The 14,219-nt window shown below is 36.0% G+C and overlaps 1 protein-coding gene across 9 annotated transcripts in view; it reads right to left on the bottom strand.

Annotated features, from left to right (window-relative positions):
* Nucleotides 1–8,501: 8,501 nt before the first annotated feature.
* LOC115432492 (interferon regulatory factor 1-like) overlaps nt 8,502–14,219 on the bottom strand; it is a 26,304-nt gene continuing 20,586 nt past the window's right edge. Inside the window, exons 3-10 of one of the 9 annotated variants that reach the window (XM_030153361.1) lie at nt 13,612–13,711; nt 13,364–13,531; nt 13,238–13,278; nt 12,997–13,120; nt 11,236–11,355; nt 11,030–11,058; nt 10,719–10,836; nt 8,502–9,176 (exon numbers count right to left, since the gene is read on the bottom strand). In XM_030153361.1, the coding sequence (XP_030009221.1) occupies nt 9,070–9,176; nt 10,719–10,836; nt 11,030–11,058; nt 11,236–11,355; nt 12,997–13,120; nt 13,238–13,278; nt 13,364–13,531; nt 13,612–13,711 (807 nt within the window). In that variant the 3' untranslated portion in view covers nt 8,502–9,069. Of the gene's footprint in view, nt 9,180–10,718; nt 10,837–11,029; nt 11,059–11,235; nt 11,356–12,996; nt 13,121–13,232; nt 13,279–13,363; nt 13,532–13,611; nt 13,712–14,219 lie in introns of all 9 variants that reach the window. The other 8 variants (XM_030153363.1, XM_030153360.1, XM_030153359.1 and 5 more) reach the window with 8 other exon arrangements.

Below are 14,219 nucleotides of genomic sequence, written 5' to 3'. Positions count from 1 at the left end.
ACTTTTTATTAGTTCCCCTGCTGATTGGTCATGAGCTATTGTGAAGACGCTGTGTCCGGTATTGTCTTTGTCCCAGTCATCATCCTCATTAGCAATTTCTTCAAACATCTCCAACAAAACTACTGCTCGGATTCGTTTCAGATTTTATTTGTAGCTTCCCTAGATAATGTCTATAACGTTTTTTCACAGTTTTGAGAAATTTAGATTTTTGCATTTTTACAAATTTTTGAAATATTAAAATAGTTGCCTTTACTTGTAATGGGCCATATTTGGATGGGTCATAAAGTGGAAATGATTACAGATATCAATATAGTAACTACTGAGCGCTGATAGGAAGTCATATATGGACTTTGATTTTATTTGTTGAGTTCTCCAGTGAAAGTACCGCCCACTTCTATTGGGAGATTGATCTCCTGCATCTGGACCACAGGACTCTAACCTGACAGCCTCACAAATGCAACTTGTTGTTGATTCTTGATAGAACATGACACTGACATACAGGGCCATTGGTCCTATTTTTAGTATATTTTCATGCTGATCTGAGACAAGTTGAGTTTCGTGCAAACTGCCATGTGATGCCTAGTGGAATTTTTGTGGAAAAATATATGATATATTCACACCAAGTCTGTGCAGTCTGCCTCTCACAAACAATCCGATGGAACTGATAATGATATTACTGATGTGGAAAGCTGTCAACAGTGCTGCCGGTCCCTCCCAAAGCTAATGCACACTGTGAAACCCCCCCAAATAAATACTTTTTTTTCAATGTAATTTTAGACTCAGGGTGATTTTGCTTTTGAGATAATGTTGCTAACTTCAAGTCAGGACATGTTAAAATATTAACCACGAGGTCATCTACTGTAGGTCTGTGTCACAACAGTAAAAAGTCTAGGGAAATACCGAGCCGTATTGATTTTAGCCTTCTGGTTATTGTGGTGTGACTGTGAAAGCTTCAGGGGAAGTATTTTACTCGTCTCCTCTTTCACAACACTTGCCGATCAAGCTTAAAGTATGTAGTGTGTCATATTTACGCTCACATGATGGAAAGCACCAGAGATACACTATTTCACGCTGTTTTCCCCGGTGTGTCTAATACTCAAAGGCTAACTAATGCTCTCAAATACATAGTTCCTCCTTCCTCTCTCTGATGTCCTCACTTGTGGTTTTCATTTGTTCGGTGTTTTTCGCTCATTCATGCGCGGTGAAAGGAGGAAGGAGGAAGAGTACTGTTCAGGTGTTGTGGGCTTGGTATCTCTACCAACGTATCGCACCTTTTCCTGAGACGTTATCACAGTATTTTGGGGACTTATGTCACCTTCAACCCTCACTCATTTTATTTTTTTTATTTTTTTTTTTAATGTAAATACGTGTTGAAAAAAGACAGCATAGGGTATTGTTCTTAATGAATTATATATGTCCTAAATATGTTGGTTAGTAGCATAAGGACTCAACAAAAGGCCAAATCCAACACTTATAATGGAATAAATTGTGGCTTGAATGATAGAAAGTAATATAAAGACAGTAGTATTAGCTGGTACTAACTCATCTTCTCCAGTCATTTGTCATGTCAGTTGTCATCTGTAGCATCTTCTGTCTCTCCACCTGGTTATAATGTGATATCAGTACATCGGCTTTGTGAGTCAGTAATTTCTTAACCCTTTATAGGACACTCATAGACATACTCTGAAATTCAAGCTTTCAACCTTAGTGTGTTATTGGAGGACATAACAAACTTTATTATTTTTATGAAATTAAAAAAATATATATATTGGAATGTAGAAAATCAAGGTCAGTGAAGTTACTATATTTGATTCCTTACCCGTAAGTGGCAAAAAAAGTAAATAAATAACAATCCTAGAATAAAAATTACAAGAAAAATACATGTAAGGTGAAAAGAACATGTATTTTTGAGCATTACATCATCACTTTTAGAACATCAGACCAACATACGTGCTGATCCACATCCACATTCTCCCTTTGAACATCATTCCTTACATTAGTACCATTACTTCATGGTACCTAACAAAGCAGGTACACTCACTGTTCATGCAGAGGTGGACCTTACAGACCCTGTAGACCACATTGGACCTGAGATTGTTGACTCACTGTCCTCACTGGAACTGTTGCTGTCACTGTCTTGTAATGTATTTGGAAATTACCAAAAATAGTCACTTGCCTGATAAAGGGTTAAGAAAACATTTGTTGACAGTTGAGACTCTTCCTAAGACACATTTTCCACTTCCTGTTGCAGACCTTTGTGTCAAAGTACTAAGGTGGAAAATATATACTTTTTTCACTTCATTGCATGATTAAACACACAAATCACACATTCAGCATTTGTACTAAATATCTGACTAAACCGGAACTACATACTACTAAACTAGTGTGTGTACCCATGAATCACTGCAGGTTCTTTGGTTATAGTTTATGATGTGTACTTCACTCATGAAGCTACACCACCAGACGTCACCTTTTATTGTTCTGATTGTGTGTTTCAAGATTTTCCTCTCATTTTTTTTTAATACCTTCTAATGCCAACCCTTCTTGACTGTGTGGTCTTGACCAGTAAGTAGGTCAAGGATTTATGTGTGGTGTTAAAAAAAAACAGACTCCTGTATGTAAAGCAATTTAAAGCTTAAGTATCTTGACTACCATTACAGCAGGCTGCCTAAATTTGTTAATGGTTTGTTTTGTTTTGTCTTTTTTTTTTTTTTTTTTTTTTTTTTTTTAGTAATAAAATTATCAGAAAATGTCTTTTTTGCCTATTCTTTTGCACCTGTTCTTTTTTTTAGGTAGAAGTAAACTTTCAATATCTGGCCATTAATTATCATTAATATATATAATAAATGCTTAAAATAGTGTGTTATAGCAGAAAAAAGCCTTGCATTTTCATCATATTTATTTTGAAAATCAACTGTAAATGTTAATAACAAAATTTTACAAGATTACAGAAATAAACTTTCAACTATTTTACACATGCTCAAACATTTCTGTTTGTCTAGAGCATTCTGTGTTCATGTTATAGCTTCTTATTTTGTATTATTTCTAGTTGTTTTTAGCCTGTGTGACAGTCTCTGTTCACTTTCTGTCTAACTGAAGACAGAGACCCTCACTTCACTGACAAAAACATCCATGATCTACTTCGTTTACAAAAAGTAGATGTATCTCTTTCTGTCCTGGCTAGCTCTCTGCATTTACATTTACATAAATATGCATATATTTATATAAGATTTACAGCTAAAATACACCTATCATTGAAGTATACAAACCAGAAAAGGACATTCAAACAGTGAAAAAAGGTGAGAAAAAAAAGAAACTCCACTAAAAACACTCCAAAAAAGGGCTATCACTATTATATACAACATTTTTTTTTTTTTTTAAATGCACTAAAACCTCACTAAAATGTTGCTAAAAGCAAGAAATGAGTCCACACCTGTTGTTGTCTGCCCTGGTCCAGTCTGCTACTTTCTGCTCCATGCACTTCCACCCCTCCCCCACAGGCAATGCAGACCCCTACCGTAATATGTTACATGCAAATATATATGTCGTTTGACTTTTCTAAATAAAGCAAACGGTTATAGAGTTACTGTGATTTGACTGAATGAATGCAAAATGTGGCGCTGGAGACACAACCATCCTACCGTCCTAAAGGAAATATATCCTGTACTACTATATCTATCTGTCTATCTATCTATCTATCTATCTATCTATCTATCTATCTATCTATCTATCTATCTATCTATCTATCTATCTATCTATCTATCTATCTATCTATCTATCTATCTATCTCTATATATATATATATATATATTTATGTATGGGCACTTTTTAGTCCACACTAGACCCCTGTCAGCGTATTGAAAATTTTAAAACATGTAAAAGTGATATTAAAATATAAAAAGAATGCGTGTGAGTGAGTGTGCATGCGTGTGTTTAATCTTAGATTTAGCTCATTCAGAGAGTTTTAATTATACCATTGTTTACGCTTGAGATTAAAAGATCATTTTACAAGTCAACTGAATAGGAAATCTATACATCTGAAAGTTGACTTGTACTTGATTTTTTTCTTCTTTTAATCCTTTTTTTTGCATTGGTTTTGACTGAAATAAAATATGTTTTGGTGCTGGTGACTTGTATCACATGTGATGAGAGGTGTGGTCCACTGAGCCATTTCACACAAAACTAGATGTTACTTTACCACCATCATCACAAACTACAACAATCCTGACATATAAAATTTAAGTATTTTAAACACACAAACATCATGTGTGTGCAGTTCAAGCAAGATCAAAAATGATTTGTCTCTCACCTTTGACCACTGATCATATTTTCCCACCTCAAGAGGCAGGACTTTGTTTCTTTTTAAGCCACAGAGACCCAGTGATGCTTTTATGGCACGTTCCAAATGAGTTTTTCTCTCTATTTAACCTTTCGGAGTGATTTATCACCATTTTTAATAATATTATCATCTGTATTTTGTATTTTTTCAGTGAAAATCATGTGTTTTCCTATGTTTAATTCACTGATCATGTAGATGTTCATTAAAGCTTAGATTAAAGTTGAGGGTTATTACATCAGACACAGAAAAAACTGAAGAAAAAGTGACTTTTTCAGCGAAGATATTAATAACTGAATCTAAAAACAAGTGTCTCCATCTACTGTTATTTGTGAAACTCCATGGGTTTTAGAAGATGACAGTGTTTCCATGTTCACTACGGCACCTCTGAATGTCCAAATGGGTCAGATCTGATGAACATGAAAAGATGACAAACTATATTTTACACCAATTATTTACATGTATTAATAGGTTTAGTGGTTCAGAAGTTATTAAACATTTTAGATCAGTAGATGAGTTTGCTCCCAGTGGCTGTTTGGGTCTTTATGGGTTAATAACATACTTTTTTTCCCAATATATTGTATGTATCTGTTTCTGATAATGTGTTCTTGTGCCACTTTTAAAGATGGTTTTGCTTGTTTTTCACAGAATACAACTTCACTCTGGTACATAACTCTGTCCCTCTTGCGTCATCATTTTCCACCTGCTCTTGGATCAAATCCTATCTTCTGCATGCATCTATCACTCTGACCTTTTATGACTTCTGAAACTTTGATAACAGTTCAGTAAGTCTAATCTTCAAACTGTGGTATGAACAGATCTGAAATTCACTGTTTTGGAACCAGTAAACAAAATATGATCTCAACCAATTGTTTTTAGATTGCACTTATCACAGACATTTTGTACTGTAAAAACCTTTTTAAGTCTGGTTTGTTTTCATCATAAAGTTGTTACTCCATCATTGACCCATAACTGTTTGTGTTGATATTAAGGTTTATGCTGGTGCCATTATTATCTTTTTTGCGACTCCTACTGTATTTGTGATTGTTTGTGTCAAATACAGTAATTATCAAATGAGAGCCTGTTGTTGTGGATCAACAAAGGCAAAACCGCCTTGTAAATTATTTTAACTCTTTAGGGTTTGGTTTTTTTTTGTTGTGGTTTGTTTTTTTTTTAACGTATAAAATTTGGATATCAAAATTTCAAATAGCTGTCTGTTTCATTCAGTTATATTGCTTGTCACAATATTGCAACTTTGGCACTTCAAAGGCTCACTTCCTTAAAAAGTTTGTAAAGAGTCCTTCTTTGTTGTCAGATATTGTTAGCGCAGTGCCTTTAGCATGGTTGGTGCATCTGCAATCCTGTGTCAAGTTTTGTACAATAATAGAAAAACTCACACCTTTATTGAACTGTCTGTCTTTTTTTCTCTTCCAGCATCTTCCACCTCTTCTTCTGCAGAAGTGGAATAAAGAAGTGAGTGTGATGGTCTAATGTGTAAAGGAACTCTGTCTGAATGTGGGAAGAAAATGGAACGTGGGGTTTGTGCAGATTATGCTCATATAATGAAGTTTGTGGTCAGAACTGGTCAACGTTTCATATCTGCTTTATCTTTTGTGTTTTTCTAAGTTATGAGTCGACAGGTTAAACTCCTAAACTCTAAAGATTAATAATGTAACATTGTGTTTTGCATTTACTGCAACTGTTTGATTGTCTGAGGTTTAAAGTTTATGTACAAGTGCAAATATATAATGGTGTTGGTATTATAATGCTCTCCAACACAATCTTCATAACTCGATAATTCATTGCTCATATCTGATAATACATATCTCACATCTTTCTGCTGCTGCTACCAGTGTGTCATAATAAAACTACAAAATTCTGCAAAAGAAATGACTTTTAGTGTTGTTTTTTTGCACTCATTTAGAAACCTGTGTGGGAAAACTGTAGACGCTGAAGTTTATTTCTTCTTGTGGGAAAATACATAGTTGTGCTTGTGTGTGCATGCATTTCCACATGTCAAATTGTAAACAAGGCAAAGGCTGTTTTTCTGTTAAAACATTTTTATGGGCACCACCCTCACTGATATTCTTATTAAAGCAAAATCACTCCTTCAAAAAACAGAAAGTTTTGGAAGTCCACTGTGTTAAAAATCACTATAATCACTGGATTTGACTTCACTCTAGCCACTCCCTTTTGTTTATTTTTTCACTTCTGTGTTTTTCTTTTAACACCACGACTCTCTCAAGGATAAAGCGGTTCAGAGGATGAATGAATGAATGAATAGAATAGAGTTTACATACATATTTACTATTTCACAGGCATGCGTGGGTAATACAGGGTGTCCACAAAGTCTCTTTACAATTTAAAAAACACTTATTACAAAAGCAATTGATGAGATATGTTCATCAGATTTGTTCTGTGTACTCAATGGTTATCAAAGTTTTTATCACATTGTGGGATCATGTGCAACCAAATCATCAGTCCATTTTTCTTCAATGAGAGTTCAATTAGTGCAAATGCTTACCTTTGACCTTTTGACTGAATATGTGCCACCACAACTGGATGAACTTCAACCAACCATCATTTTCCAGGTAGATGGTGCACCCCCACACTGGGGTCTGCATGTTGGTGGGTTCCTAAATCAAACATTTCCAGACTTGTGGATTGGAAGGGATGATCCAATTCTGTGACCACCTCATTCACCAGATATCACTTCCCTGGTTTTCTTTCTATGGGGTTTTGTTAAAGATATCATGTATCGAACAAAAACACAGGACACTAACGACCTGAAGTAAAAGATCACTGATGCCATTGATGAGTTTATGCTACAGCCAACATGACAGGAAATCCAGTACTGTCTTGTTGTGCTTTGTGCAACTAATAGTGTCCATATAGAGGTGGATTAAATGAGACAAAAAAACTTCAATATCTGCTTTTCATTTTGTAATAATTTTCAGAGATTTGTCTATTCATTTGCTTTTGTGATGAATTTCTTAAATTGTAAAGAGACTTTGTGGACACCCTGTATATTTGGCAGCAGCAGCAGCAGCAAACCCCAGTGGTAGAAATGCAGCTACAGAACAGTAATTGCATTTCCCAGAAGTGCTGCAGCTTCAGTGACATCCCTTTGTTTTCAAGCCAGGTGTCTTTCCAGCTGCCATGAAAAGTCATGGCATGTAACTCATATATTTTTTTTCTGCATGATGCCCCAAATTACCAAGTTCTTAATTCAACAAAAAATTAGCACTTTTACATGGAGATAAACAAATGAATAAAGTTATGTTTAAGTTAAAATATGATCTTGCAGAAAATTACTTATTTTGTTGCTTAGGTTGTTTTATTTACTAGTATTCATTGGTTTGAAGTCACAGTAAAAACTAAATGTGTAGTTTCTGACTTTAATCTGAAAAGGTAAGAAGAGGCAAGTGGATTGTCTGTCACATGACATACCATAAGGCACGTCTACAAGTCAACCATGGCCTTAAATGTGGATTGACAAGTCCACTTGTGCCTCTTCAGTAAGCAGCAAAACAACTGGGCCAACTTGAACACATTTGCATTGTGAATGAAAGGAATCTACTCAGTGTGCAGGTGCAAGTGTGACAGTTTATCATCACACCCAATGCATTTTATTGCTGCTTGTGCTGAATATGAATAACATGCACATGCATTGTGCAATGTCACTACTTCATCGGGTGGGATTATAGGGGAAGTCCACGTAGGGGAAAGTCTTTGCTGTATATCTTTATTTAAAAGAAAAAAAAAATTTTTTTACAATGTTTATTGCAGCCATTTGTTTTTGTTGCACACCTCATTCGATTGTGGTGAAACCTATTTTTCTCAGACTGAACTTGTTTTTGACTACAGTGTTATGAACAGAACAGATGCTGTGTGATACAGATCAAACTTAATGATTTGTTAAGGTTTTAACACAGACAGTGTATTTTTTTTAATACTGAAATAATCATAGTGTAGTGACTCCACTGATTGAAAGGAACATAAACCCTCTCTATTTCTCAAGAACACATGACCAGCGTCTACAGTTGCTGACATGTGCCATTAAACATCTGTTCAGATTCATCAAGGTCATTATAGTGTTTATTCAACCACATCTACTGCATCATGTATCATCTCTGCATCTGTGCAACTCAAGGACTTTGTATCAAACATAAAGATGCACATACTGTGTTTTCACAAAAGTTTTTTTTTATTTTATTAGAAAAACACACCTTAAAAACATATATTTACACAAAATCTTTTTACAATTAACAGTCAATCACCTGAATAAAGAGGAGTGGAGGTGTCAAAAGAAGTGAGGTTACAATAGTTTGACAAAGGCATTTCTATATATTAACTAAGACTCATGTTAACATGTAACGGAAAAACAAACTCCATGAAACAATTATGCAATACTGCACTAGCAGTAAACAGCTGAATAGTAGCCTATGTGCCTTGTAAGTCAGGCACACACTACCTCCACAGCTGAGAATCTTCTGTACATAAAATGCCCTGAAAACACATTAACTGAGCACCAAACTGCTTTGAACCAACCAAAAACATCAAATGAACACAACACTTATCGCCTCACTGCTACGTTTAAGACAGGTGTGGAACGTTTCCTGGACTGCTACCAATTCAGCTGAGAGGTGGGAAGACAGTGGACAGGAAGAGCACTTTTTAAGGGGAAAAAAATGTAAATAGTCCAAAATGAGCAGCGTCCCATCCTAATGCTCTCAGAGCATCATGGGAGTTATCTGTTGGCAATAGTTCCACAAGTCGTCTGTTGTTGATGGGAGGTCTGAGCCTAATGTCATGTATTGCGGCAGCTCGTCTAGTTCTTCTGCTGTAACACAAACACAGCAAAGGGTAACAAATTACTGGAGAGTCTCACACTGAAACAATCTCTTTTGGCAACTGGTTAAAGTGTACTGTGAATGAACATTATCTGTCAGTGTTAGAAGCAATAGTTGGCCTAATATTATCAGCTGAGACTGACACACTATGTGGACTGGGCAGCAAAGGGCAATTTTCAAACATTTTTCCACCTGTTTCCACCTAATTTGTTTTAATTTTCACCTGTTTACCATACTAAGGTCCAGCGCTTATAACTGAAGAACTACAAGATCAAGATTCATCAATGATTCGTTTGAAAGGTAATAACTGCATTTTTTAGCATGAAGCTAAAATATAACCTGAACTACACTGAGTTAAATTGAGCAGAAAAAGTTTTTTGGTTTTTTTGGGGTTTTTTTTTTACCCATTTTTGATCAGGAATATAATTACCTCCGCCAAGGAACAGTGGAGGTTATGTTTTCTTCAGGGTTTGTCTGTTTGCAAGATAACTCAAAAAATTATGGATGGTTTTGGATGAAATTTTCAGGAAATGTTGATACTAGCACAAGGAACAAATGATTAAATTTTGGTGGTGACTGGGGGGGCAGGGGCTGAGAGACTGATCTGCTTATCTGATCTTGGCGGATATCTGCACTCTGAGTGCTTTTCTAGTAAAACATAGAATGGATGACGTGTGACCTCATGACCATCAAACAGGTAAGAAGTCCCATTAGCTTTGATTGCTATCCTGGAGATTCTTTTCCTAAACATGTTTTGGTATTACAGGAATACTTTCTAACAAGGTATAACATGCCTATACTGACAGAAGTTTTACTGTAGAAACTTTAATGTATTTAATACAAAATGGGGACTGCATCACCGACGATCCGGTGGGAATGGAGAGGCTAAACTGTGGAGGAGTCGGCAAAAAGTACAGATTTTATGTCAGTTTTAAAATGTATGGGGCCTTGATGACTCTTTTGGGGCTAAAGCTGAAAAAGTGTGTGACTCCCTTTGCCACCAGTTCAGTTTTACAGTCAAGTAGCAATAATCTCCATAAAACATTTCTGTAACAAATTCCTTTGTCTTTTTGGGAAAAACAGGAAGGTGGTGAGAGGAAAGTCCTTTTAATTTACTTTAATAGAAGCTACCAGACTACCAGGAAGTAGGCAGTCACACATATTGTATGACCTAATCCCAAAATGCTCAATCTTAAAGGCTTAAAAAACGCAAAACATGCAGCACACAAGTGAAATACAGCTTAGCATCCTTCAAACTCATCCCAGGAAGATGAATTCATGTACAGAGAAATGCTTAATGCAGATTTGCATACTATGTAAAAGGTAAGTGTCCTGAACGTCCTGTTTGTAACTGTAGTTGATGTTGTAGGAGCAGTGACTGATACAGACCAGCTAGTGTTTGGCATGGACAAAACCCTTATTTGCTCTATTTAATTGCCAAAATCATCGAGACATGTTAAGTTATTATTTGACAACAAATACAGTGGGCATCTGTTGATGTGAATGATGCTTTATTTCATGTCCTTTACCTGAGGAGGACTCACTCCACTGACTTCCTGGACTGGTGCATGCTTCATTGCTCAGGAACCCCTTGCCGTCTAAACTGCTTGACATCCAGTATGGCTCTTTCTCCAGTTGCTGACAAATCTGAAACAGCAACACTGGACTTAGAATGGCCATATTTTTGTTATATTTTGTACGACTGATTTTCCACCACCATGAACTCTTTTTTTTTGGTAATATTATTACTGAAACCAAAAAGGCAGGAAAAGACAAACATGGGTATTCCTGTCAATGAAAAATGCATGATGGTAAATGAGGAGCTGGAGGTTATGCTTACCCAGTTTATATCATTGTGGTGGTCATAGTCTGGAGGGTCACAATGAAGAGAGGAGGGAAAAGAAGAGGAGGTGGTATGTAAATATTTATGTCACACTTTTATGTTCAACTTACTCCAGTGTTCATGATTACTAGTGAGCATAACATCTAGTATTCAGTGCATCGCCAGTGTTATTGTGCTGTATTGCGGTTGTGTTATTATCTTACCTGGACTGTGATCAGGTGAGACTTCAAATCTCTGACAGAAATGATTTGGTAAAGTCTCAGGACCGATCTCAACCACTGAAGACCAGTCAGGAACTTCAGATGGACTCACATGTGTAGAATCTGAAAAAAAGGGAAAAAAAATATAAATAAGACTATAGTATTAAATTCATTCAGTAACAAGACTTTTAGTGGCAAAGTAAAGTTTTTTTTTTTTTTTTACAATAATGGGCATAAGATTAAGAACATTTAATATTTTTTCATTTTAGATGTGTTTGGACACCAAGCAGCAAATTTATCGGAACAAGTACAGAAAACACAATAAAAGCGTGTACAGTCTGGCACTAAACATAGCTAACTCCCACATTTATGTCAACGTCACTAGCTAAAATTGTTTTGTTAAATGCCGCTGTGCAATTTCAGCATGGTAAATGTTAACACAAACAGTCATGTCAACTACTTAGTGTTTCTTGACTCAAAGACTAAATAACACACCTTATAATCCATTATGAATTAAAGCTCAACAGCTAAGGTAGAAGGTATGCTAACGAGCTTAGTGTTGTAATAAAGTACAGGTAAAGAAATGTTTACATAACAAAATCATTTGATGATTAGTGCAACTTGTTAGACTACAGTAGAGTTGTCTATCGGGAAAAAAAAATTCATTCAATAAACTGGTTTCGCTGGACACTTTCAAGAGGATGTTGTATGACTTAGAGACGTAGACATCTGGTTGCACATATTTTGTCTGACACACTTTATCTTCATCTCGTGGGCACTTGTAGCAAAGTTGACTTTGGAAGGTTTGACTTGATTTTATGCTTTTTTATGAATTGAAAACTTGTTTTTGTTTTTATGTCTGAAAGTTTGTGTCTGTAACTATTTAATGTACTGCTGCCCGTCTCAGCCAGGACACTCTTGGAAAAGAGATTTCTAATCTCATTGAGGTTTTCCTGGTTAAATAAAGGTTAAAAAAAACAAACAAAAAAAAAAAAACAAGTTCTGATAGTCTGGTTTAAATGGGTGAGTTTACACATAACTCACCTCGGCTTAATGTTGTATGTAATTACACTGTGGCGTTTGGGTGAGTGGAGTGTGTCTGTTTATTGAATAAAACATGTTTTTTCCTGACAAACAAATCTACTATACTTGAATTGCAGCTAAAATGACATTAATAGATTTTTTGTTTCTTTACTGGTACTTAATTGCAATATGTAGCCTGTTAGTAGAACTCCTGCAATAGTGAGTATTCACAGTAATTCATATTGAGTTTTAAGGTCTGTCAGGTAGCCTTCAAACTAAGCTAAGAGGCTAATTAGGCCAGTTAGCACTAATTACAATGCTTACACACTATGTGAAGTTGACATTACTGCTTTCAATTACAAGTGTATGTGTTAGCATTTATCAAGTAGCTGAAGTTACATGGTTGTGTTTAACATTACAGTTCTGGTTAGCACTGCGGTTTCTATTGAGTTAGAACCATCACCTCTTGCACTTCCCCAGATGTACTCTCTCTGGTCCAAAACACAGTAAAGACACTAACTACCAAAATACCAAACCTAGAGCAACAGTTCACAAACCAACAGGTGGTGTCACAGTAATTACATCCACCGTGTAGTCTCTGAGAGCCACAGAATATAGAACCTTTTTTCATTGTTTTGTCTAAATGCTGAATGCCACTGAATGCATGTCATACCAATACACAACACATACACATACACACACAAATAGACTGTCTTCAGTAAAGAGTGTTTTCCCGCCCACCTTGCTGCTCTGTGTTCACTGTGCTGTCGACTGTGTTTTCCTGAGTGAAAAAAGTGTCATCATATGACACTTCTGCAGCAGAAGACTGGGTGCAACTGTAGTCCACATCCTCCTCCATCTTGATCTGCAAATATAAATAAACAACACACTCAGTTAGGAAGATTCAATGAAGTAGAGAATTAGATTCAAGTAAAAAAAAAAAAAAAAATAGAGGTGTCAGAAAACTATCTATGATACTGACCTTCTTCCTTGGCTTTAATTTATTTGCTTTGCTGCATTTATCTGTGCAGATGAAACAAAAACAATCAGAATGACTTTGTAAGGCATGGCTCAGTCATGTTCTCTCACTTCCTGTCAGTTTTCTCACCTCTTGATTTGTTTGAGAGGGGCAGCATCCTGAAGACACGCACTGCCTGGTGGCCTTTGTTGACGCTCTTGTCTTTAACCTCCTCAATATCAGGCAGTGAGTTCATAGCACAGCGGAAGTTGGCTTTCCACGTCTTTGGGTCACATGTCTGGCCCTCCACGTATTTCCCTGCACAATAGGTTTATTTTAGTCGTCTTCCCTTGTTTAGTGTTGCTTAAGCTTCACCTGCATGCATGTTGGTAACTCACCTGTGTGGATGGCCCATTTCTTGAACAGACAAGCATCTTTGTCCATCTCCCATCCATGTCTGGCTGCATGCTTCCAGGGAATGGAGAACATTGTCTTATCCTGAAAACATAAAAAAAAAAAAAAAAAAATTAAAATACTAGGTTGGAACAAGGTTGACTGATCATCTGACTGAGGATCAGTATTCAAACATATTAATTAAAACACACTGAATAAGCTTTTTATGTTATTTCTCATTTGGCTCACAGTGCAGAGAAGCGCTCCCATAAATCTGATTTATTACAAGATCATTACAGCTCACTTTATTCCTAATCCCTCACCTGGTTTGAGTCTGTTTATGGAATCTGACATAATGTCTACAGTGTTTTAAACAAGCAGCTCTAAGACTGATATATGTGCAAATATCATCTGATTGAGGGCACACGTTCAGCTTTGCAGAGATCATTTCCCTACTAACTTGCTGATGAGGTATAGTTCAGATTCTCTATTTCTGTTCCCATTTCAAATCATCCAAAGTCTAGATTTTTTTTTTTTTTTTTAAGTTCCAAATGTTTTTATTGCAGGCACAAATAAAATGTGATTTTCTCTACAGCAGTTCATTGATTTCATA

The sequence above is a fragment of the Sphaeramia orbicularis genome, chromosome 14 (genome assembly GCF_902148855.1).
Source record: "Sphaeramia orbicularis chromosome 14, fSphaOr1.1, whole genome shotgun sequence".
Taxonomy (NCBI): domain Eukaryota; kingdom Metazoa; phylum Chordata; class Actinopteri; order Kurtiformes; family Apogonidae; genus Sphaeramia; species Sphaeramia orbicularis.
The sequence above is the reverse complement of the archived record's forward strand: the minus strand, read 5'-3'. Positions and strand labels throughout refer to the sequence as shown.